At 40.5% G+C, this 27,037-nt stretch overlaps 1 protein-coding gene across 16 annotated transcripts in view; it reads left to right on the forward strand.

Moving 5' to 3' along the window:
* Positions 1 to 23,073, forward strand: part of AHI1 (Abelson helper integration site 1) — a 231,607-nt gene extending 208,534 nt beyond the window's left edge. For 7 of the 16 annotated variants that reach the window (XM_008263550.5, XM_070073536.2, XM_008263544.5 and 4 more), the window contains 3 exons: positions 9,368 to 9,423; positions 17,722 to 17,824; positions 21,685 to 23,073. In XM_008263550.5, the coding sequence (XP_008261772.1) occupies positions 9,368 to 9,423; positions 17,722 to 17,824; positions 21,685 to 21,687 (162 nt within the window). In that variant the 3' untranslated portion in view covers positions 21,688 to 23,073. Of the gene's footprint in view, positions 1 to 7,197; positions 7,240 to 7,353; positions 7,460 to 9,367; positions 9,424 to 17,721; positions 17,832 to 21,684 lie in introns of those variants that run through there. The other 9 variants (XR_016233697.1, XR_016233694.1, XR_016233696.1 and 6 more) reach the window with 6 other exon arrangements.
* Positions 23,074 to 27,037: the final 3,964 nt, after the last annotated feature.

Genomic DNA, 27,037 nt, shown 5'->3' on the forward strand with positions numbered 1-27,037 from the left:
TTGATTATTTTCAGTATCTTACGAAACATGTAGAGTCAATAAGATCTGGCTGGCTTCATTTAAATGAGCTGGCTCCTAAACCAAAGTGCACACTCTGGTTATATGTGGGAACAGCTGTTTTGTTGTCTGGTCCAAAACCAGAGTAGAGAACCCAAAAGCGTCAGCTAACTCCATGACAGTTCCTCTTCCAGCCAAGCACAGAAAACACACACATACACAGTTCTACATTGGTGATTCTGTAAAACCTCTCAAAAAGCAGTGGCACTAAATAGATTGCCTTTAATGTGCATGTGTCTCTTTTGATCTTAACAGTGTTAATGATTGTGCCATATAACACTATTTTCAAAAATCAGTTTATAGAGAAAAAAAATGCTTTCCCATTTACTGAACCTTTTAGTAGGAATGAATCTGAATTGTTCTTAACCATAGGAATAATATAATATTATCATTGTGTGAAGTTCAACAACAAATTTCAGGTAGACAGTGATGACCTTGGGTATGGTAGAACAGATTTTAAATATCCAGAAATTAAAGTACTCTAGATCATTGAAAATACTGTATGGTAACAAGTACTGCCTCCTTCCTATACTGAGTAAATAAAAACTAGTTTATGCTTGTATTTGCATTAACATGCAAAGAATATTTGAAGTTTTTTCCTTTAAAAAAACTAAATTACACTTAGCATCTAATGATAGTGATAAAAAAGCAATTTAAAATTGTACTTTAGGGGCTGGCGCTGTGGCGCAGTGGCGCAGTGGGTTAACACCCTGGCCTGAAGCGCTGGCATCCCATATGGGCGCCAGTTTGAGACCTGGCTGCTCCACTTCCAATCCAGCTCTCTGCCATGGCCTGGGAAAGCAGTAGAGGATGGCCCAAGTCCTTGGGCCCTGCACTCACATGGGAGACCCAAAAGAAGCTTTTGGCTCCTGGCTTCAGGTTGGCGCAGCTCTGGCCGTTACGGCCAATTGGGGAGTGAACCGTTGGATGGAAGACCTCTCTCTCTCTCTGCCTCTCCTCTCTCTGTGTAACTCTGACTTTCAAATAAACAAATAAATCTTTAAAAAAAATTGTACTTTATAGAAAGCACTGAAGTACTTACTTATATCCCATGAAGAATCTCAAGTACTGGTGGGTTTTTCCCCATAATGTGTTTCAGTAAGTAACTTATAAAATTGTTTGAGGAAAAAATACTAATTTCATGTTATTTATATTTGAAAAAATATCTGTTAGTCTCAAGTCTAGACAGATAACATGAACATGTAGCACATGGACAATGAGTGAGCCCCCAGGGATGGGACAGCAGAGCCAGTGTGAGTCATCTCACACCACAGATGCGTGCAGTCCCTAAGTGTCCTCCGCAAAGGAAACTCGCAAAGCCTCCAGGGATGCACAGAGACGCCTGGACCCTGGAAGGAACCCTGAAGGTCATGTCGCTCTTGAAGGCTATTGACTAGTTTTGCTGCTCCAGATCCTCTTCTGGCCCTTGTGTGGACATGTATTCCTTGCCCCTTGCCAGTTCTCTTTCCCCAGAAGCTCTGATTCTTACTGCTTTGGACAGTTTCCATGTTTTCTGGAGCCTCTTGCCCTCAATAGAGTAACACTGCAGGCTGCTTGTCCCAATTCATGCAGCCCAAGGACAGGACCTAGACAGGTGCCATTGGTTGGGAAGTACAGGAGCTATAAGAAAACCCCCTTGTCATTGTACCCAAAACTAGGCTTATAAAATGTGTCACTGCCTTGATATCTTCCTAACTCCCGTTAATGGAAATGTACGCAAAATCACATTGGGGTAAAATTATTTTCCAGTTAAGCAACTCATTTCTTTTTTAGCTGATTTGAGTCTTTGAGCTCAGCTTCATTCACATCTAATGTTTCTTATCCAAATCTCCCATAAGAACTCAATATAAAGATTAATATAGGCCGGTGCCACGGCTCAATAGGCTAATCTGCCTGCGGCGCCGGCACCCCGGGTTCTAGTCCCGGTCGGGGTACCGGATCCTGTCTTGGTTGCTCCTCTTCCAGTCCAGCTCTCTGCTGTGGCCCGGGAAGGCAGTGGAGGATGGCCCAAGTGCTTGGGCCCTGCACCGCATGGGAGACCAGGAGAAGCACCTGGCTCCTGGATTCAGATCAGCACGGTGCGCCAGCCACAGTGCGCTGGTCGCAGCTGCCATTGGGGAGTGAACCAACAGAAAAGGAAGACCTTTGTCTCTGTCTCTCACTCTCACTGTCCACTCTGCCTGTCAAAAAAAAAAAAAAAGATTAATATAAATTCTCAATAAAGTCTTCATAATTTTCAGTAAACCATTGATAAATATTTATAGGACATTTTTTCACAGTTCTGCTAAGAGAACATCATGTACAGTAGACATTTTGTGCTTGTTCAGAAACCATAGATAGGCTTATCCATGGTAAGAACGGATTTAATGTTCGAATAATGACTACAGATAAAATTGTAAGTGATGTTATACTGTATCAAAACCAAGATTCCATTTCCCCTCTCTGACAGTGTAAGGGTTGTTTGAGAGAAGAGCATGCTATTTGGTCTTTGTGATGATGTTTTCAGAGGTTAACCTAAATATCAGTAACATTTGCCTAGAAATATGCTACAGATCCAAAATGTGAAATGTTTATTGGGAGAACTTGCTGCCAATCATTCCATCATAAATTATCCTTTTGATAGTGGCAAGATTGATTGTTATATGTCTGTCTTCTGAGTTGGCAAGCAGCATGGTCTTATTTCGAAAGTTGTGTGATAATCTAACTTGTCTGTCCTCTTTTTTGTCAACCATTCTCCTTAGGATTTCTCAGCCTTGGCACTGTTGGCATTTGGGACTGGGTAATTCTTTGTTGTTGGGAGCATGTTGTGCATACTTGGGTGTTTGGCAGCATCCTTGGCGTTTGTTCACTAGATGATGAAGCCCCTCTCCCCAGTTGAGAACCACTGCTCTATTTTAATAGAAATCATATATATGATATATATTATAATGAGCCTGTTTTTTCTTAAATTGCAATTCTTTTTATTTTATAATCCTATTAATAAAATTTTATCTTAATTATTCCATTGCCTACAAGTACAAGAGTAGTGGTATTATTAGAGTTATTATTAACATATTTAAAAATAACAGCTTCACAAAAAGATTTATCTAGCTGTTGGAAGCTGACAATCATGTGTATATATAAAATGTACCTTAATTAGCTGTATATTGGCTACTGTTTATGTCCTTTGCTTAAGAAATTGACAGTATGCTAACTTTTGCATAAACCATGAAAAACTGACTATATGCTAATATTTTTGTCGTTATTGCCTTGAAGTCACAATAATATAATCATAATGGGCTTTAATTTTGTTATGGTTCTCCTTAGGTAACATAGACACTTCTTTTTAAATAAGTGTCTTTTATCCAAACACACCATGCATATCATATAAGATCTATTTTAATATATTTGAACAAATTTTCTTTTATCACTTTTGTACTTGAACTTTTTTGTATTTAATAAGTCTTTCCTCTTTTCACCCCTATTACTACTTTCCCATTCCTCCAGGTATATTTAGGTAGTAGTTCTTACCTACTGTTGTGTCTTATCCCAGAAGATATCCTCGCAGTCTCAGTGACCTGTTTTGGGAAGAACTGTATTCCCTAGTGATGCCAAAATTCACAATAGTTATTACCAAAAGAGGAAATAAAATGATCCAAATGACTCTGCAGTTTGTAGGAAGTGTTTTAAGTGAGGGGACATTCTGTTGTTTGTGGCCTTCTTGGTTATCTGCAATCAGTTTTCATTCTTCCCATACCAGGTCACAGAGACCACCAAGAAATAAATGCATCGACCCAGCACTATTTAGCAGTTTGGTACCAAATACATGAAGAGTGCATAGTGTGTGTAACTTGTCTCAACATATCCCAGGCCTGGGGGTAAACCACTTGTCCATTTTTCTCACTGCTATTCTGGATTTGAATCATTGCTTTTCTTTAAAAATCACGTTATTGTGTTGACCTTCTCTGTGTCCAGTTTGTGACTACCTGCCTCTGTGAGGCCCACGGTCTTGGACATCTCTTTTGTTCTTCCTGATTCACTCACTGCCCCATTCCACAGCACCTGGTGAGAAAATCTTGTCCCTGTCTTTCCAGCTACTGACCTTGTACTCCACATGGACTTTGTTTCCTGCCTATTTGAAGAGACATCATCCAAAATGAATTCCTTCGAATTTTCATTCCTGTTTTCTCTGTATTTCTGTAACTTTACCCTCCTTCTGCCACTGTTTCTAGGTATCAAAGAAAGAAGTGACCTTCTTTCTGTGGCCAACCTTGCCACTTGTGTGTTTGGTCACATTCTCCTCTCACATTGTCCTGGCTCTCACTCAGTAGCCCACCTGCTTTGGCATCTTCATTGTGTAATCACTTCATGCATGTATTGAAGGCCTGCTGGTTTCCCAGGCACTGTGATAGGATGGAGTCTCATTGGCAGAATGGTTAATAAAATAGAAATTGTTCCTGCAATGAAGTGACTCTAATCAGAGAGTCATAAAATTAAACATTATAAGGAATAAATGGGTAGTGAGGGGAAACTATGAAAGCCTGTGCTAAGAAGTGGCTGAGTTAGTTTTTAAGGGAAGCCAGGTCGTTTTTAAGGAATATATTTGAGGGATTAGATGGAGCATGTGCAAAAGCCTCACATGGCCAGAAATGTTGCATCACAGCTGGAGCATAGCCAGAAATGTTGCATCACAGCTGGAGCATAGGATGCAGTGTAGAAAGCAGAAGAGGCTGAACCTGAGTGAGTGCACAGGACCAAGATTGTCTTTAGTGTTATATTAAAGAGCCAAATTCAAAGGGTGGTAGTGTGATCAAATTAGCATTTTCAAAAGCTCGTTGTGGAAGCTCTGGAAGGTTGGAAAGAGCAGCACTGAAGGGAAGTAGGACTGGTAGGGGTGCTTACAGTAGGATGAGCCAGGAGTAGTGAGAAGCTAGGATTGATAACTAGACCCATCTGAGAGGTCCGGGTTTCTGGTTTGAGCCTCAGTGTGGGAGGTCGCGGGAAGAACTGCAGACTGCACTGTGGACAAATTGCAGCACCCATGCAGCAGCCTATTCGTTGCAGGAATCTATGGGACTCAAGAGAGATTTGCTGAAAAACTGAGAATTCTAATGCAGTCTTGATGAAAATGATGGCTTCAACTGTGCTTTCAGAAAAACTGCTATGTTCAAATTTGCTTTGCTGAAAACCAGCACTACCAAATCATATCAGAAAATTAGAGTCCTGACTTAGAAATATCAGCATAAATATGCTGGTTGTATCCCTGGGATTGAGGAATGTAAAGACTTCAAGACTGAAAAGGACCAAGGGTAGAAGACAGGCCTTGTGAAATGCCCATTTTTTTTAAGAGTTTACTGAAGGGAAAGCACTTAGGATATTGCTTTGTTAACAGCTAATGCTTGGGTACAGACCCCTGGTCTGCCTACAACTGTTTTCATTCTCCCATTCCCCGGTCTTGAAAGAACCTTTTACCTACCTACTAGAGATAACTTCCTAAAGTACGAATCAGATCATGTGGCTTACCAGCACAGAAGTTTTAGTTGGAGCCATACTTGTCTGCAAAGATTGAATAGAAATTTTGACCTGTTTTTCTTTATCTTCTAAAACACCCTCCTGACTATGCTGCCCAGCAAGACATATCCAACAGACCTTTGCTCACTGTTTTCTCCAACCATTTAGGTTTTTTTTATTCTCCAATGAGCAGAATTTCAGTTTATCTCTGAAAGTTCAGCTACAGGTTGCTCCCTCCTCTGAATCCTCCTCAGAAGCTCCCAGTTACAAGACCTCTCCCTGTATTTCCACACATTTCCCTTTTATCTTTATCATGATATGAACCCCACTCAGCTGAGTTGGTTGTCTGTACACCTTTTCCCCCAGGAGATTGTAAGCTTTCAGAAGGCAGGGGCTCCTATTCACTCAGTTTTGTATGCTCAGGGTACCTGCCACAGGACCTTGCTATTAGAATGGGGCTCCCTAGGTATGTGTTGTTAAGTTTTAATTGGCATAGTAGTATCCAAAACTATACAGCATGAATCAAGCTGACTTCACTTCCTGTAACACTATACCTCTAGGAACTGCATCTTAATGCACAGGTTTTTTTTTTCCTTAAAGAAGAGCATTATCATTATATTTGGCATCAAATAAATTAGCTATGTAATCAATAATACATTGTAAAAATCAAAGACTCAATTCCAAACTTAAATGAATATATAAAATTGGCTCCTGGAAACAGAAATTCTGTTAGCAATAGAGGGAACCTTGGAAGAGCTTCTCTAGTCCAGTGGTGTGTGAACTGATGTTTATAAAAGGCTCTAGGGGAAAGGGTTGGGAGGCAAATGGTGCCAGCCATGCAAACCTGACTCCACACCGTCATTCTGCTTTCATGTGCTCATGTATGAGGCTTTCAAACAAAATTATATTGAAAATAGCTTTGGTGTTGAATAACTTAGAAAAACACTAGTGTGACCTGCAGACTCCTCCGTAGCCTCGCTGACTCTGGGCCTCCATTTCCTCATCTGTAAAATAGGAGAGTGGTGCTGTGATTGGGTGTGCTTTGATTCTGAGCCCCTTTATTCATTTGCAAGTTAAAAAAAAAAAAAAAAAAAAAAAAACAAGAGGGGTCAACTCTTAACAGAGAGTTAATGGCAGAACCAAGACTAGACGTTAACCACCAACCCTAGCTGGTTTTGCTCTCCCTCTTTTGCATCCTTTTATTTAAAAAACACCTACAAAGTAATTACATGGAAAAGAAATCATTAGGGGGGTTATAAACAGCGTGTAACAATAAAGCCATACTCTATCATAAATTTGCCTTATTTAAAGCTGGTATGTTGGCTACAACATACATTGATTGAACATTTACATATTACTTTCATTATTCATAGAAATTTTCGGGTGAATTGTTTGCATGGCGTTTCTCTTTAACAAAGATATTTATGAGTTGTTTTCTTCTTGATATATCTCCATGTAGCGAGTGGAAGCATTTAAAATCATTCCGCTAATCATTCCCTTCATGTTTAAGTCTCATTGCATCTCAATGTGAAAGTGCTACTAAGGACTTGTGAGGTTTTGGGAAGCAAGAGTTTCTAGATTCTGGTCTTTTCATTCATCATCCTCGCTTTGCTCATCTTCCTCTCTTCATCCCCTCCTCTCCAAATCAAGGGTGTCCATGAAGAGGAAACGGAGTCACAAAACAACTGAGAGGTGTGTGTGGAAAGGAGGGAAAGAAGGGCAGTCATGCTCCTTGGCCTTGATGATGGTGGGGGGTGTTGATGGGCTGATTGCATACTAGCCTTGGGGGACTTTTTTTGTTTCAAGATAAAACAAAACAAAACAGCTCACAGAGACACCTCCTTCTTCCCCCTCCTTCTGCCTTCATGAGTCACTACCCATGTGGCGTGCTGCTGCTGAGACCAAGGAATGAGTGAGTACAGGTGTTTAGAAGGGAAGTATTGGTCCTATGAAATAAGTGTCCTTTTCAAATAAGTATTAAGTCTTTGAAATGGGGGTCCTCATCTAATTTAGGACTGATAGGATTTGAACACAGACTAAGCCTCCTTTGCATCATAAAAAAAAAGTTGGGTATGCTACTTATAGTGATACGATAATACAGTAGGAATGATGCCAGGGACAGGCTCTAACGTACCTAAGACAAATGTTCTGAGGACTTCGCACCACGGCATCCATTTCAGAAGACTAGATTATTTATTACAAGCAAGAATGGTAAGACCTGCTTGTGGAACATGTGGTAACATTGGTTTGACCATGATTATATAATCCAATCTGACTTCTGGCTCTTCTGGAATTAGTTGAGAATTTCAGAGTAGAGCTGTATGTTGGGTTCTTTTTTAAAAATCCAATAGTTGTACCAAGTTTCATATATACATATATAAATGACAAGATACTGCTGTTGGCATGGGCAGACATTAAAAGAGTACTTAGACTTTGTAAAGAAGATAGCATCTTACCTTTAATTTGAATGCTGTGTTTAGAGTTTACTTAATAAACTGGGTAAATTCTGTTACAATTGATGCTTTCTGAGTTAGGTTTTAGTGTGTTTTCTTTGCTTGCTACTGTATTGGGTGGGAGCAGGGAGGCTAACTGAATTAGTCCTTGAATTTGAAATGTCCATATGTATGTACTCTTTCCCCAGGTACATTATACTTGAGTCAGATTGGCTTCACTGATAGATAAAAATCAAGGTGCCTTTGGTTCTTTATCATCCTTCCAGTATTGTGTCACTTACTGTTACACCCACCTTTCACACTAAGTCTCTTTGATCTTCAATTCTTATTTATTAGATACTGGATTTAAAACTAGACAGCAAACCATAATAGTCACATAATTATGGCCCAGGAAACATAATATCCTCCTGAATCTCTATGATAAGCAAAGTAATCCTTGTTTAAAGATACTCAGCGCAAATCTTGCTGATGAATAATCATAGGAATCTAACTATCAAGGAGAACGTCTGAAAGGCCAAAGGGGCTCAGGGGAGAGGACACTGGAAAGCAGTGGAAGCTCAAACCAGAGGAAGGAGAGGCTGCATCCCTTTTCTTTCGTTTCATTTGGGGTTTGTTTTTTGGATTTGATTTGAATAGGTATGATAGGCCTCTTCCATTTGTATATGATTCAAAACTTTAATCCTTTATTTTTGTGAATGTTACATGAATCCTTTTCATTATATCTAACTAAAAAACATTTATTCTGTTTTATAGCAACATAGGGTTGATTTATAAATTATATAATTATAAATATTTCATTTGGAGTTAATGTTTCAATTTCTGTAGGAAGCATCTCAGACTCAGTAAAATTTGGTACCACTGAAATGCTTATTAATTTGTTTTCCTCACAAAGGTGCCATTAATAAAACAATTTATACTGAACACTTGTTGGAAAAGATTTAAAGAGCTTTCAAATTCAGAATCTTACAGTTCTTTGAGTATCACTATGAAAACACAGTGAATGGAAAAGATTGCAAAGAAAGATGCAATGTTGAAAGATAAGTTTAGAGGTTAATATACCCCCATAGAATTTGTAGATTAACTTAGGCTAATTCACAATCGATTTTTTTTTTTTTTCTGACCACACCTGAAAGCTGATTGCATTTATAAAAAGAGCTTAAGCTGTCTGGAGAGCTGCTTCCTCTGTTTCCGTAGGAGTGACCATGTGATTCTGATGGACTTTCGTGATCAGGATGGGCATAGACATTCTTGCTCAGGGCGGGCGTGTTCTCTCCTCACCCGGGAAGCTGGTGGGTGTTCAGCTTGTGAGCACTGACTGGGCGGCCGGGTCTCGTGTTTGACTCACTGCTGTTTGTCTTCTTCCACAGCAGTCTGTCAGTAAGGACAAGTCTCAGGACTTCAGACTGAGCTCGCAGTCGACACAGTAAGCATTTTCTCCTACTAAATATTTTGCAGTGATAAATAGTTGGTTTCTTTTCTTATGGACAATTTCTCCATTTCCCTTTTTTATAATGTATTATGATTATCACATAACAGGTTAACTCTCAGGTAACATTGTTAAGAGTTTGGCTAGTTTAAACTAAAGAGATTATTTCAGTGGTTGGCCTTTGGGAATATATATTATTATAAAGCTATAAGAAATTATATGAAATGAAACTATCACTGTAAACTTTAGAAGACCTATTTGTCATTTATTTTTGTTTGAGTAACATTTTGAAATAAAATTCATCAAAATCTAGTCATGTGAAGAAAATAAGATTATGAAGTGAAGGCTAATGAAAAAAGATATCTAGAATGCTGTCATTATGTGTTTTCCATATATAATTAATTCATTTTGAGATATTCACTTAAAAAGATTTCTGGGAAGGTTTATATTTTTATTTGGTACTTGCTGATGTTACTTGATACTTAAATAGAAGATTCATCTTTCGGTGCTACCCCCTGCAGCACCAGCATCCCATATAGGTACTGACTCATGTCCTGGCTGGTCCACCTCTAATCCAGCTCCCTGCTAATGGCCTGGGGAAAGCAACGGAAGGTGGCCCAAGTGCTTGGGTGCTGTACCCATGTGGGAGACCTGGAAAAAGCTCCTGGCTCCTTAGCTCCTGGCTTTGCCCTGGCCTAGCCCTGGCTATTGCAGCCATTTGAGGAGTGAACCAGCAGATGGAAGATCGATCTCTCTCTCTCTCTAACTGTGCCTGTCAAATAAATAAATAAAATATTTACAAAAAGAAAATCCTTATTTTGCCTCAAAAATAGTTTATGCCAAAATCCTTTCCAAAATATTTCTCAGTTTTTATCATTTCAGATTATCTTAGGGCCTATGTTAAGTTCAAACTTAATATTCATATGCCATCATTAATAAATTATAACAGCTATGAATATTGACTGTCTGCCATCCCAACACCACCATCCCACACACTCATGTAACAACATGCTTCCCCACATGGGCACATGGACAAGCTCTGCTGAATTTCCTTCAGGAAAATGTTCATTCACATAAACCCAGCTCTAGGCTTAAGATTATGCCTCTTTTATTCAAAAATTCTAATTAAAATAACATTAACTTACAAGAATTGTCGAAGGAAACCAAGCCATATTTCACAACAGTTTTCATTATGTAGGTAAAAGACAAACATAATTAATGCCTTCATAGAGTCACATCATGATCTAGAAGAGGCCTTGGAAATTCTTTCTGTAACCTCTGTTTTATAATAGAGAAAGCAAAGGAGAAAGACCATGTGACAGTTTCACATTGCACATGTTATGCCAGCATGAGACTAAATCTGATTCTCAAACTACTGGGATTTTTTTGTATGTATTTCTTCTTTAGCTTTAATGTTTTTTGAAAGAGACACAGAGATTTCCTGATTGCTAGTTCACTCCCCATGTACCCTCAACAGCTGACACTAGGCTAGGCCAACACCCGGAATCAGAAACTCAGTCTAGCTCTCCCATGTCCATAACACGGACCCCATTACTTGAAGTATCACTCCCTGTCTCACAGGGTGCACATTAGCAGGAATCTGGAAGCAAGAGCAGACCTGGGACATGAAGGTAGGCATTTGGACATGCTATGTGGGAGTCCAACAAGCAGCATATTTTTTAAAATTTATTTATTTATTTATTTATTTGAAAGTTAGAATTTCAGAGAGAGGAGAGACAGGGAAGGGGGGGTGGGATTTATCCACTGGTTCACTCTCTAAATATCCACAAGGGGCAGGACTGGGCCAGACCAAAGCCTGGAGCCTGGAATTCCATCTGGGTCTCCCACGTGGATGCACAGGCCCAAGGACTTGTACCATCTTCCACTGCTTTCTTAGGCACATTAGCAGAGAGCTGCATCAGAAATAGAGCAGCTGGGACTTGAGCTGGTGCCCATAATGGATACCAGCGTCACGGGCAACAGCTTAACCAGCTATACCACAATATATCCCTCCTAAACAGCACCAAATGTTCACCCCTTGTGCCAAACACTCACCCCTTGTATTTCTTTTTTAACTGGATTTGGTATTCTTAGATTTACTGGTAAGGTATGATTTTCTGCTTTTCTTTCTTTTTGAAAGGTAAGATTTACTGATAATTATACAAGGGGTATAGGTAAAAAAAAAAAATACTTGAAAAAGCTCATGAATAAGGACAACCCACCCTTCCCTTTTTTATTCACTAGAAAGCCAAAAGAGAAAGAGTGCATCCATTGGTTCACTCCCCAAATACCTACAACGGCCAAAAGAAACCAGGATCTGGGAACTTAATCCAGATCTCCCATCTGGGTGGCAAGGACCCAACTACTTGAGTCATCACCGCTGCCCCCCAAGATCTGTGTTAACAGAAAGCTGGAGTCAGTATCCAGAGCCAGGGAAGGAAACCAGGAACTCTGATATGGAATATGGGAGTCCTAACTACTAGACCAGATGTCCTGCACCCCTGTTCCAAAAACTTTTTGGAGTACCCTCCTAGCCCAGAGCACATTCTCTCACATTATCACATTTGATTTTTACCATATCCCTTGGAGAAAAGCAGACCACTGTTCTAACCCCTGTTTTACAAATGGGGAAAACAAAATTTGAAAGGTTATGTCTTGTCTTTCGTCACTGCATGGGGTACGACAGAGACCCAGTACCAGTACCTAGGCCCTCGAATTCCAATCTCCTAGTAGAACACCAGTGTCTCATATCAGAGTGCCTGGGTTTGCGTCCTAGCTCTTGCTTTCCGGTTCCAGCTTCCTGCCAGTGCATACCCTGGGAGTTAGCAGGCTATAGCCTAGGTTCTTGGGTCCCTGCCACCCATGGGAGACACCCAGATTGAGTTCCCAGTTCTCTGCTTCAACCTGGCCCAGCCCTTGCTGTTCAGATATTTGGGGAGTGCATCAGCAGACAGAAGATCTCTTGTCTGTCTCTGTCTGTCTGTCTGTCTCTTTCTCTGTATCTGTGCCTCTCTGAAAAATAAATTAAAAATATTTTAAATAGACTAGAACAATGAGGATAAACAGTTCCATCAACCACAAAAACTCACGTTTAATATATTGTGAATACAGTGCTCTTGTTGTGTCTTTGAACATGTGTTGTAAAGGTTTTTAGGACATTCATGAAAATGTATCTACACACACTTCACTCTGACTACATTGCATTCCTGTTTCCAGGTGATACAGATTCATACCATGCTCTCTGGATTAAAGTTCAATAAAGCCTCACAAACATCTTGGTTCCTAAAGACTGTCAGGGCAGCTCAGCTTCTGTTTTTTTAACAGAGAACTTAAGAAGCTCCTGAAAATTAAAAAAAAAAAAAAAAAAATGTAGTGATAAGTTCAGATATGTCTAAATGCTCAAGTTCATCTAAAGTCATTGGGCTTTTGGACTTTCCCTATACTTGTAATTTCTTAGAAATGAGGATGAGTCAGGACTAGAGTTGTGGTATAGTAGGTAAATCCACCACTTGTGATGCGAGCATCCCATATGGATGCTGGCTTGATTCTCAGGAGCTCCACTTCTCATCCAGCTCCCTGCTAATGGCCTGGAAAAACACTGGAGGATGGCCCAAGTGCTTAGGCCCCTGCACCCATGTTGCAGACCCAGAAGAAGCTCCTGGCTTCAGCCTCGCCCACCCCTGGCTGTTGCAGCCATCTGGGGGGTGAACCAGCAGATGGAAGACCGACCTCTCTCTCTCTCTTTCTTTTTCTCTCTCTCTTTCTCTGATTTTCATATATCTGATTTTCAAATAAATAAATATTTTCGTGAAAAAGGATGAGTTAAGCTAGGACTTCTCATGAGTTGAAGCAAGTTGATGATGGAAATACTGTAGCCCAGTATGGACATAGAAGTCATTTCTTTCTGCATTTTACTCATCTAAATGAGTCCATTGTACTCAAGTAAGCAGACAGGGGCTAATTTTTTTTTGTTTATTTCCAGCCCTGCCTTTCAGTTTGCAATATTGCTTATTAGTTTGTCCATCAAAATACATAAATGAGCCATATATGCTGACTCTTACCAGTCTCTACTCAGATTTCATGCTGTGAAAAATGTCATTCATGTCTGTGCAAATAAATTATACACATTTCAGTAAAGCCTGCACTTGTTTTTTGAAGATAGTCAAAAGAAACTTCTATAACAAAAACATTTCTTTGAAAGTCTTAAACTTTTGGCTTTTGTACCTTCTGTCTCTATGATGCTTGCTGCCGAAGTCAGAGTTTGTAATGAAACTTCTACAAATATGTGTCATCTTTAATAAGTAGTACTAGTATTCTCTAATTACTGACTATATTGAAGTTAGTTGGAGTTACTTGTTTTTAAGATAGGTTTAATCAAACAAATGATAATCCAGGTAATCGATCATACTAAATTCCTCTCTATATAAATTCCTCTATACTCTATATATTATGTCAATTGAATAAATGAATGAAAGTTCTTAATATAGTATAGCCATACATGTCAATTCCAAATATCCTATGATTCCTCCACTTTGTATTTTTTCCATCTTTATCTATTCCAGACTCCTTTGTTCCTTTTTCTCCTCATAAGGAGCCTACAGTCTACCTTTTCTATTATTTGCAGCTTTTCTTCTAAGCCCTTTAGTTATGACTTCTATCTTTTTCTGTCACCCTTATCCCCTTTCATTTCTGAAGAAACCATCCATTGTGTGTGTGTGACATCACAGTGCTCTAAGTCCTGAACCAGCTGCATTGAGAGATATCAAAGGAATATTGTAGGTCAGATGAGGAAACAGAAATAAGCGTGTAAAAGGCCACATATTATGTAAGTAAGGGCGATGTGTTAGTGTATAATGGTGAGATACAGATTGTGATCGCAGGAAAGGGATGAGGAGCTCAACAAGGCCTCTAGGAAAAAGGAGACTTTGAGCTTTGACACATGGAGGGCATTTGAATGTGGTATTTCAGATTGCCAGTGCCTGTAGCAGTAAGAGAGGGGAAGTCAGCAAAGAGAAGGAGGAGGAGGAGACTGAGTAAGTAGTAGTCTGGAATTGGGGATTTGCATTGGGAGAAACAGAATGAAGATTGTGGCTCTAGAAGAATGTAGTGTGAGAAGTTTGGGAAGAAGCAGCTGACTGGAAGGTGGGCTGAGAGACGTGTCTTGCTGTTTGCCCAGCATTTTACGTGAGCCTTAGCAAATATTTGTCTACATCAAGTTTGGCCTTGTTCTAGACCTTGATACTACTCCTATAAAGCAGAGTGGTCAGGAGCAGCCTTTCCAGGTTGGCAACAGTGGGTCCTCTGGGAGCAGAAGTCTAGTGGGGGGAGTGCTGATCATCTGCTCTCCGCAGTAGGTGTTATGTGAGGTGCTGGAATGCAATGACAAATGATATACAGTGTGGCAAGGAAGACAGACAGTACATTTGCCACATACAGATTTACTGAACATCTGCCATGACACATGGTATTCTAGGCACAGGGGATACAACCATAAACAGATAAAAATCCTTGCCACAGAAGCTAACATTTTATTTATAAATAAAATAAGTAAAAATGTCTCTGTGTGCTACATTATGGAGAAAAAATAAGACGTAGGTGGAAAATAAGAGAGGGACAAGTGAATGAAGGTTGCACTTTTAAATAGAACCTCACAGAATGCTTCACTGAGAACAGTGGAAGGAGGCAGGAAAATGAATAGCGTGAGTATGTGCAGGGCAAATGCAGAGGGCCCTGGGACAGTGTATCTGTATCCCAAAGGAACCATGAGGTATTAGTGTTTCTGGAGGAGAGTAAGCAACTGGGAGAGAGTGGGTGAGATCAGAGAAAGTTAACAAGACCTTGTAAACCATTGTTAGCCTTTTGGCTTTTACACTAAGTAAAACAGGGAGTTGTTAAACAGAGGGAGTGACATGAAATAGAGCCATTAACCAGAGGGAGTGACTTAAAATTGAACAGGATAACTCTGACATTTGAGATAAGAATAAACATTGATGGACAAGGGTAGAATCAGAGAGACCAGTTAAGGTACTGCTGAGGTTATCCAGATGGCAGTGCCTTTAAAAAGAGTGGTAGCAATGAAGTTAGGAAATGTCCGATTTAGTATCTAAATGTGTACCGTTTTTAACACTTGCAGTAAGAGATACTTGATATACAATAAATTGCACATATTTAAAATATACAATTTAGACCGGTGCTGTGGCTCACTAGGCTAATCCTCTGCATGCGGCGCCAGCACTCCGGGTTCTAGTCCCAGCTGGGGCACCGGTTCTGTCCTGGTTGCTCCTCTTCCAGTCCAGCTCTCTGCTGTAGCCCGGGAAGGCAGTAGAGGATGGTCTAAGTGCTTGGGCCCCTGCACCCGCGTGGGAGACCAGGAGGAGGTACCTGGCTCCTGGCTTCGGATTGGCACAGTGCCAGCCGTGGCAGCCATTTGGGGGGTGAACCAACGGAAGGAAGACCTTTCTCTCTGTCTCTCTCTCTCACTGTCTATAACTCTACCTGTCAAGTTAAAATAAAAAGTATATATATAGAGAGAGGTCTTCTATCTGCTGTTTCATTCCACAAATGGCTGCAAAGGCTGGAGCTGGGCCCATCTGAAGCCAGGAGCCAGGAGCTTCTTCTGGGTCTCCCACATGGGTACAGGGACCCAATGACTCGGGCCATCTTCTGCCACTTTCCCAGGCCATAGCAGAGAGCTGGATGGGAAGTGGAGCAGCCCAGACCAACTGGCGCCCGAATGAGATGCCAGTGCTGTAGCTGTGGGTTTATCCTGCTATGCCGCAGCGCCTGCCCCTGTTCTTTTCTAATTTCTGACTCTCATTCTCACCCATCCGACTTCATTTTACTTGCTTATCCATCACTTGTAATAATCTACTGGGCCTACTGTAATAGAATACCACAGGCTGGGTGGCTTAGACAACAGAAATGTATTTTCACACAGTTCTGGAAGCTACAATGCAAACTCAAGATGTCAGCAGGATTGGGGTCTGGTGAGACCTCTCCCTGATTTGCAGATGGCCACCTTCCCTCCCTTTGCCCTCATCTAGCCTCTTCTCTGTATGCACAGAGAGGCACACTGAAAGCAAGCCTGGTGTGCCTTCCTCGTCTAAGGCTGCCATCCTTATCAGGTTGGGGTCCCATTCTATGGCCTCATTGAACTGTAATTACCTCCATGAAGGCCCCTGTCTTCAGATACAGTCACATTGGGGTTAGGACTTCAACATGAAAATTTGGGGAAGATATAGTTTGGTCCATAAGAATCTCTATTCAGTCCCACTGATTACCTGATTTGAAGATTCTTGCATCTTTTCTGAGCTTATCTGTAGCTTATCTGATTTTTGGATATCCTAGAGAAAAGGTGCTATCTTTTCCTCTTCAGTTTCTCCCCATTCCCTCCCCGCTTTTTGTGTTTTCTTTCTCCTGGTGTAATTGTTCCTCTGTACCGCACCCACAAAACATCTCTTACATATGTTGCTGCCATTTAGAGGTCCATGTTGTCCATTCCATAGGTTGTGATGAGACAGTTTTCATATGCAAAAACTTGCTTTGCTCCCTACTCATCATTAAGGAATATCCTGTATTTGTCCACGGATATGCACACACACACACACACATGTGTACGTGTGTGTGTACCCACCAAAGTTTATAAAACTTTCTGCTTTTTTCAGGCATCTAATATTTTTCCAAAGTTGATTTTATTTTTGTTCCTTCATCATGGTTAAGGAGCCCAAACAGTGAAAGGTTTTTTTTTTTTTTTTTTTTTTAAGATTGATTTACTTGAAAGTCAGAGTTACACAGAGACAGGAAAAGACACAGAGAGAAAGAGAGAGAGATCTTCCATCCACTGGTTCACTCCCCAAATTGCCACAATAGCCAAGGGTGAGCCAGGCTGAAGCCAGGAGCTTCTTCCAGGTCTCCCACATGGGTGCAGGGCCCCAAGCACTTGGGCCATCATCCACTGCTTTCCCAGGCACATTACCAGGGAGCTGGTTCGGAAGTGGAACAGCCAGGTCTTGAACTGGTGCCCATTGCTGACGTCACAGGCAGTGGCTTTACCTGCTACACAGCAACACCAGCCCCAAGCAAAAGGTTTATCTCTCCACGTTATTTTAAGCTACTTTCTGTTTCTCGCCCCCATATACAATCACACATGTTGTCCTGCCAACTGTTTTTCTTTCTTGAACCCACCATTTATCCCCCTTTCTATTCCCATTGCCACTTCCTGAGATCAAAGCCTCATGTGAGCTCTTTCAACTGCTTTCTAACTGGTTCCTGGTGTCTAATCTTTCCCTCCTGTAGTTCTGAAATGGGCAAAGAACAGAGCCGTGAGGACCGTGGACACAAAGTGGATATGCAGGGGAAGAAAAATGAGCAAACAGGCCGAAAAGTCACCCTAATAGAGGTAAGAGGAAGTGTGTTATTCAGTCAAAGAAAAAGATTTAGGGATGCATGGTTAACAATGACAAACACCAGAGAGGAGAAGTGAAATACAGACTTACAAGAACCCCTTGGGATTTGCAACCAGGAGGCTATTTGTGGTCTTGGAGATTCCTAGAAGTAGAACTCAGGTTGTCTCCAGCCCAAAGGGAAAAGACCATCAGAATAGTCTTATTATCCAAAAAAAGCAGGACTTTAAAAGAAAAAAAAATATTGACTATAGCTAGTGAGAAGCACAAGACCTAAGGAAGGTCTTTACAAAGAGGGAAGTAAGGGCGGTATTTGCAAAGTGAGAAGGAGCCATTTGGTGTATAGGATGAGAGAGAGAAGCCCTGGGGTCCTGAGGAAGTACACAGGATCAGCATTTACAACAAGATGGGTCAGTGGGAAAATGAATGACACTGTTTTCTGATAGGGGCTGGATATAAGAAAGGCAGGAAAATCCTTCCAGAGGCCTTATTTTATTACATAGAAGTGATTTATCTGTTGAAAGTGAAAAATTACAGCCCTATTCAGATCCACATTTATGAATTTGTTGCTTTATAGGAACTAGATTCCAAATTTTCACAAATTTTTTTAGATTTTAATGGTGAAAAAAATCTGGTTGCACAGAAGGCATATGGGTGAATAGTTAATATAATCATGGATTAAGAAATGATGATTTTTTTTTTTTTTTTGACAGGCAGAGTGGATAGTGAGAGAGACAGAGAGAAAGGTCTTCCTTTTTGCCGTTGGTATACCCTCCAATGGCCGCCACAGCTGGTGTACTGCGGCTGGCGCACCGCGCTGATCCAATGGCAGGAGCCAGGTGCTTCTCCTGGTCTCCCATGGGGTGCAGGGCCCAAGCACCTGGGCCATCCTCCACTGCCTTCCCTGGCCACAGCAGAGAGCTGGCCTGGAAGAGGGGCAACCGGGACAGAATCCATTGCCCCGACCGGGACTAGAACCAGGTGTGCCGGTGCTGCTAGGCGGAGGATTAGCCTAGTGAGCCACAGCGCCGGCCAGAGAAATGATGATTTTTTAACGTTGACATCAGAATTGGAAAACTTTTTGAAATAGATTTTTAGAATTAAATAATAAAAGCTGTAAAATGATGCATGTCAAGAAGAAAAAAACAAATTTTTTAAAAGGATGTTAACCCAGGATGGGGAGAATTTCACATGAAGAATTAACCACCCTTAAGATATAAAAGTGACCAGCACTGTGGCTCAACAAACTGTGATCTATGATCCAGTCCCAGCTGTTCCACTTCTGATCCAGTTCCCTGCTAATGCGCCTGGGAAGGCAGCAGAAGTTGGCCCAAGTGCCTGGGGCCCTGCCATCCACACGGAGACCCAGATGGAGCTCCTGGCTCCTGGCTTCAGCCTGGCCCAGCCCTGGCCATTGTAGTCATTTGGGATGTGAACCAGCAGATTTTTCTCTCTCTCCTTTTGTCTGTCTGTCTGTCTCTCTCTCTCTTTGTCATTACTCCTTCAAATAAATAAATCAGTCTTAAAAAAAAAAAAAAAACTCTAAGAATTCAAGAAGGAAAAGAAATGTACTAGTAGACAGATTAGCAAAAGATGCACACAGGAAGTCTTTAAAAGGATTCCTAAAGGGAAAAATAAAAATGGCAAGAAAAAGGAGAGGTGGGCATTGTGGTACAGCCAGTTAAGCCGCCAGTTGGAACACCCACATCCCATATCAAATAGCTGGTTGATTCCTGGCTGCTCCACTTCTAATCCAGCTCTCTGCTCCTGTGGCCTGGGAAGGCAGCAAAAGATGGCCCAAGTAGTTGGGCCCCTGCCACCAATGTGGGAAACTAAATGGCGTTCTGGCTCCTGGGTTCAGTCTGGCCCAGCCAGCCATTTGAGGAGTAAACCAGCAGATCAGTCTCTCTCTCTCCCTCCCTCTCTCTCTCCCTTTCTCTCCCCGCCCCCCACCACTTGCCCCTGTCATTCTGCCTTTCAATAAATAAAAAACAAAGAAGTCTCCTTTGCTGCCTGCTTCAGCTTTTTCTAGTGAAGTCTCTTGGGTGGCTCCTCCTGAGCCTTCTGCCTGCACAGCTCCCTTCTCACAGTGTGCTCTCCAGGTTGTTGATCCGTCTCATTTCTAGCTGTCCCTCTCCCCCCTCTTCTCTCCTCTGTTTTTCTTCTTCCTTCTCATCCTGCCACTACCCAGGAACTCTTCCTCTCTCTTTGGTTTGCCACATTCTTCCTCTGATTTCCTTTTACCCTCCTCACTGTCGTCTGTAGGGGTCGGTGAGCTCTGTGTGACTTGTGTGCTCATTTGAGCCTTTACTACTTTCTTTTACTCTTCTGTCAGACCCAACTTGGGTCAAGTTTTACATTCTTTCACTTTGTACACAAAGAAATGATACCCTGTTTTTGCCCCTAGTGGCATAACATATTAAAGATTTAATAATAATTTGAAAGAGGTACAAGAGACGGGGTGGGGGGTACCTTCCATCCACAGGTTCACTCCACAGATGGCTGCAATGGCCAGGGCTGGGCCAGGCCAAACCCAGGAGCCAGGAGCTTCAGCCCGGTCTCCCACATGGGTGGCAGGGGTCCAGACACTTGGACCGTCTTTTGCTGCTTCCTTAGACCATTAGCAGGGAGCTGGATGGGAGGTGGATCAGCCAGGACATGAAGTGGCGCCCTTATGGGTTGCCGACATCACAGGTGGTGGCTTTACTTGCTATGCCTTGACACTGGCCTCCCCCATGCCATTTTATACCCAGTTTCAGTTGCTTTCATGAGATTCACTTGAACATTTTAGTTGGCCTTTCTTTATGATATGAACGTACGTGAGGTAGCACTAGTTAACAAAAATAGTCAGAAAGTATAAGCTGACAGGATTGTTTTCCTGTGCCGTGTAACTGTTTTCATATAAAAAGACAGTGCAACCATTTTTGTAGGATTAGACCTGTCTCTCATAACCCAGGTGTTCCCAAGCTAGCCTGCCCAGAGGGAGAGCCCTGGCGGCCGGTCAGCCACTGCCCTTTCTTGCCAGTGTGCCACCATCCCCTTTCACAGGAGTAACCACTGGAGTTGACCACCTCAGCCAGGCTGCCATCATCCTAAGGTTGCAGTTTGTCACCTAAGGGCACCCAAGTGTGAAACTGCATTTAGAGAGAGGACAATGACATTTCTGTGTAAATCCAAAGACTCTTCAATGCTGTATGAGTGATTGGAAAAAACTAAAGGTTCAACCCCATTAGTCTATCACCTACAAGTTGTAGTGTGCCAACTACATGATCTCTAAGGAAGCAACTTCATGGTTCATTCACATATTAGTTCTTGATTTTTGTTAATTTATTTTATATCAAAACTTTATCTGGATGCATAGTTAACCGTCACTATATTGGTCAATTAAAAATTGGTCAAACTGGTTTTGGATTAATTTGAAAAATAAAATAATTAACTATAAAAGTAGAGTAAATGAAATGATGCTGTTTAATAAAATGGTGTATATGCTTTCCAGTCACTTTTTCCAATTGAGTGAATTAACTCTGATGGCCTACCCTTAATCTAGAAGTTACTCAGGTGTTGGAGATCTTAGTGTCATTATTTGAAAATTATATTTCTTATGTTAACTTGGCAATACTAGAATAGACCTTAGCAATTGTTAATGGTACAAAGACATGCTAACAGTGTGTTTAAGAGGCAAACTAGAAGACAGCAAAAATGGGCTTTATTCTGTGTGTGTGTGAGTGTGTGTGTTACACACTGTCTTTTATTACCTGTGCAGCTACCATGGCACACTAAGATTTGATTCTAGGAAGACAGTGTTGAGAAAGTTCCTTCAGTACATTTCGTATACTTCTCTCCTTTTCCTCCTTAGTAAAGAGTTGAAGAAGAATGAAGACACAACCAAGTGCAGAGAAACGAAATAACGAATTAAACCAGATGGAATTTCTCCACAGAGTTCAGAATTCTCAGATACTAAGGAAGAAAGGAAAGATCTATTATTTCGTCTCCTTACAAAAGAGTTCAGAAAAATCAGAAGTGAGATACAGGTGGAAAAATCAATGTGGCCTTTGAGCTTAATTGTTACAAACCATTGTGACTATTGTTGATCAAAATGTTGGTACTTGTGTTTTTAGTAATTGCATCAAAATTACACTGCCAGTGTCAAAAAACAATAAAGAGAAACTGTAATTGCTCTTCAGCAAATATGAGTAAAAAGTGTTTGCATTGTTAGGATGTCCTTTAAGTAATCATTTAATATTGTATCTGTAATGTGGTTATCTGTGTGAATATTATGCTCAGAATATGAAATCTCTGCTTTTGAAATTACCTTTATTTAAAAGATGAGTTGCTTCAGAATATTGTGTATTCAAAATGGTTCCAGTAACAAAGGCATTAAAACAATCTGCTCTTTAGAAGTGAAATTTGTTTTTCTGTTAAATGAATCCTATATGATGTAACCTGGCAACCTAAACTAAATGTGATTTTTTGGCTGGACTGGCAACAATGTTCCAAATTCCCTTTCATTTTAAATAAGGCATTTCATATTTAAGCATCAAGTAGTTGGTAGATTTAGATTGTTTAATATTTATTTTAGTCTTAATATTTGTTTTTAAATTATTACGTTGCATTATTTATTTGTTTACTTCCATAATAACAGTGTTGTCACTGTGTGACTGTGTTGTGCAGTTCGATACAATGAGGAAATTATTTTTGTTTTTGTTTTGTTGCTTTAAATCTTCTCCTTTCTCTATTATATGATAATTCTGTTGATAAAATGGTTAGCTACAAGAAGATCAAAGCTGACATAAAATTAGAAAAAGTGACTTACTGAATTAGACAGTTGAGTCCATTAAAATAAGAAGCGAGAAAGACAGTGTTGGGCATTGAGGTGTAAATTTTGGCCAGATGTGTGTCTACCCCATGTGAACTATCTTCTAGTAAAAACATATTTGGCCCTTATCCCTGCACATTTGTAGAGGCGTAGAAATTGATAAACATGACCCAGCTGTGTACAACTTTTCTTAACAAGGCATTTCTGCAAGTGTTGAGTGGCGTTGGTGACTGCCACAGCGTGCAGCCACCAGTACAGGCATCTGTTGTGATGTTGTTCTTCTGGATCCTTGCTTCTGTGCTTCAGGTACAGCTGGGCCCAGCCAGCTTGAGTTGTTCTTGTACAAACTTGGTTGTTGATTTTTTTGTCTTGTGAATGTACTTGATAATTTAAAAATAAAAATATACATCTCTCTGCAGTTTCAGCTCATAATTTTGAGATGTGTCTTGATTCTCTGATTTTGGTTTTAATAGCAAATGATTTCTGTACATTATAGAAATAGTTGCAGTTAAGGTGAATGTGTAGGGGGAGCTAAGCATTTGCTAAGATATCAATGTCCATATGAAAAATCAATCATTATTTTTAATATTGCAGCTACTAAAAAAAATTACAGTCGAAGAAAACAAGGAAAATCTGGCTCTGCTTAAGGCCCAGTTCTTTTCTCCTTTGTCCTGCCGACAAAGACTAGGGTTATGCTCCCTAACAGCTTAGTAAAGCGTCTTTTCCACACTGAGATGAGATGCGGGGGGGGACAGATCGTAGCAGTGCCCTCCACACAGTAAGTCCAGTTATAATCAAGTAGACAGTCCAATACCAGAACCCATTTTATGATTCGTGGCACTATACACATTATCATAGTAACATATTGTTTTTGTTTTATCTTTATTTACAAATCACTAAATATTATTCCATGTCATCTGTTTTTCTCCAAGCAAGTAACAACTTGACACTAACTCCTTCTGTATCTAAATAGAAGTTCCAGCCATTCATATATTTCCCAGTTACTGCTTCAACTCTATCTGGTCTTGAAGATCAAGGTTTCTTCAGTATCAGATACTACAAGTAGGATTTACAAAACTAAAATATAATCAAATTTTAGAAGCTTTAAAACAAAATATTTTATACCATGAGTACAAATCTGTGTTTAAAATGCACGTTTTAAAATGAAATTGGTGCCTTTAAATAGCTAACACTTGGTATTTTTGAAATCTTGTGGAGAATTTCTGTCACATGAAAGTAAATACTTGGCCTTAATTTTTTTTTTTTATTTGACAGATAGAGTTAGTGAGAGAGAGAGACAGAGAGAAAGGTCTTCCTTCCGTTGGTTCACCCCCCAAATGGCCACCATGGCCGGAGCTACACCAATCAGAAGCCAGGAGCCAGGCACTTCTTCCTGGTCTCCAATGCGGGTGCAGGGGCCCAAGCACTTTGGCCATCCTCCACTGCCTTCCTGGGCTACAGCAGAGAGCTGGACTGGAAGAAGAGCAACCAGGACAGAACCGGTGCCCATATGGGATGCTGGCACCACAGGTGGATGATTAACCAAGTGAGCCATGGCGCCGGCCCCTTGACCTTAATTTTACTTTTAGGGTATAGAAGAGTGTTATTAAATAAACACATTTTCTCTTTAGGAAGTTCAGCAAGGCTGTATCTGAAAAATAACTTAATCATTTTATAGCTCTATATGACATCACTTTAGTCATATATTTACCTCACAATTATTTTGTTTTTTATTTTTTTAGAAAGCTTTCATTTAATAAATAGAAATTTCATAGGTAACAGCAGTTCTTTCCCCTATACCCGCCCTCCCACCCCCAAACCATCCCACCTCCTGCTCCCTCTCCTATCCCATTCTTAATTAAGATTCATTTTTAATTATCTTTATATATAGAAGATCAACTCTATACTAAGTAAAGATTTCAACAGTTTGCATCCACACAAAAACACTAAGTATAAAATACTATTTGAAGACTAGTTTTACCATTAATTCTCATAGTACAGCTCATTAAGGACAGAGGTCCTACATGGGGAGCAAGTGCACAGTGACTCCTGTTGTTGATTTAACAATTGACACTCTTACTTATGATGTCAATGACCACCCAAGACTCTTGTCATAAGCTGCCAAGGCTATGGAAGCCTTTTGAAACCACAAACTCTGACATTATTTAGACAGGGCCATAATCAAAGTGGAAGTTCTCTCCTCCCTTCAGAGAAAGGTACCTCCTCCTTTGATGGCCCCTTCTTTCCACTGGGATCTCACTCACAGAGATCTTTCATGTAGGTCATTTTTTGTGACAGTGTCTTGGCTTTCCATGCCTGAAATGCTCTAATAGGATTTTTAGCCAGATCTGAAAGCTTTAAGGGCTGATTCTGAGGCCAGAATACCTCACAGTTATTTTAAAGAGGGGTAGAAAGTTCTAGAAACTAACAAAAACTCATGACCTTTACACTTTTATATGTATGGAAGCCTTTCAAAAAGTTTGTGGAAAAACATTTTTGTGTTAAAAAATGAAACCCATGCATAGTTTTTTTCTTAAGATGCATTTTCTATGAACTTTTTGAAAGCCCTTCTTTTTAAAAGTTATTTGAGAGAGAGAGAGAGAGAGTACTCCAATCTGCTGGTACACTCCCCAAATGCTTTCAAGGGCTGAGACTGGGCCAGGGCCAAAACTGGAAAGTGGGAATGCTCCCCAGATCTCCCACGTGGATGGCAGGAACCCAGTCCCTTGAGCCATCACCACTGTCTCCGGGGGTCTGCATTGGCAGGAAGGTGGAGGCAGGAGCTGGAAGCGGAGTGGAACCCTGGCACTCCAGTATGGGAGGCAGGTGTCCCAACAACAGAGCTGGACCTCAGCCCCTCCTATTTTATCTGTTAAGTAAATTATGGGATCATTTTTAAAGAATCAACTATTTTAGCTATGTATCAATTTCTACTTAATTGAACTTAACTGCAGAAAATATTCACTTCATTAGCTTGATCTCGTTTACTCTTCACATCAAATCCACAAAGTCAGTAAAACATTCCCTAGTCTACAAATAAGAAAACTGAGGTTCCATCAGGTTATGGAGTTTGTTCAGGGGCATGTGGCAGTAAATGGCAATGCTAGCAGTGAGTGCAGGTTGGTTTTACTCCACGGGAAATCTCCAAAGATTGCATCTCAGTTGCTGTGGAATAAAAGCCAGTAAATGCTTACAGTTGCAAACTCACACACATAGAAGTAACTAAAGAAGCGCCCTCAATGTACCTCTGACCACACTCAGGGACTAGAAATACCTAATAAAGTCTGGAACGTAACAGTGACCTAAAAAATGAAACGTATCTGAAGGAAAAGATTTTTCAAAAAACTAATTTCTCTTTTATCCTGCAATTGTTTTCAATAAATTTTTACTCCATATTTTACGTGTTATGTTTCCTTAAGAAACAGATTCTATAGACTCAAACTAATTACACGTACAGTAACATTTTATTCAAGAGACAGAAAAGGCGCCATTCCAGTCATATAAGAGATAATAAAAAATCAAGAAGCATGTCAATCAAAAGCCTGTGCTGACTGGAGAACTCAATCTATGGATGGGTCCAATTATCTGCAAGAGAATTGAATGTCAGCATTGCTTAGGGTTAACAATGGACTTACAAGGCAAACGCAGACAGCCACCCTCTGCAGAGACCCGGGAAGCAAACTTGGTAATGAGGTACTTCATTCATTGTACCCTTCTGCTCTAATTATTAAGGTGAATGGAAAATACTTTAAGCTAAGGCGGGAACTGGATGACATAAAAACATTTGTTTTGTAAACACAAAGAATGCTATTTTTCTAATGATCCCCCTTCAAATCTATATCAAGCATATGTTGTGCGCATTCTGTTTTGAAGTTGCTCTTCTAACACCTCAAATTCATACTGATTATGGAGGAGTGATTGTGTCTCAGAAAGCTGGGGAGGCAAGTGCTGCGAAGAATCTACCAATTTAATTTCTCCCCATCTAAGAAAGAGTTCATAAATATATGGACCATATGTAAGTCATGTCCTGCCTCTTATCACTTAGGTCAAAGTGCTCCAACCACCTCCATCACTGTCATTTCCAAATAAGTATGGAGCATACAGTTTCCCCTTATTGTAGCTCCTTGTCTTCTTAAATCGCTACTTGAGCCCTATCAAGAGTTACAAAAGAATATAATAGAAACATTAAGAATCGTTTATTCAACATTTATATCAGTAAATCCATATATTGCCAAAAGATGAGTTCTTAACATTGCTTGGGATGGAGATGGTTTCCTTAATGAAGATGGAAGGAGGGGGGTGCGGAAAGAGTACAATAAGAAAAAGCAAGATGTTGAAAAAAACTTGGCCAGAACAAAAAAAAAAAGAGTAACTGAAGCTTGCGAAAAGCAGC

The sequence above is a fragment of the Oryctolagus cuniculus genome, chromosome 5 (genome assembly GCF_051225735.1).
Source record: "Oryctolagus cuniculus isolate XC-2025 breed Fujian yellow rabbit chromosome 5, ASM5122573v1, whole genome shotgun sequence".
Taxonomy (NCBI): domain Eukaryota; kingdom Metazoa; phylum Chordata; class Mammalia; order Lagomorpha; family Leporidae; genus Oryctolagus; species Oryctolagus cuniculus.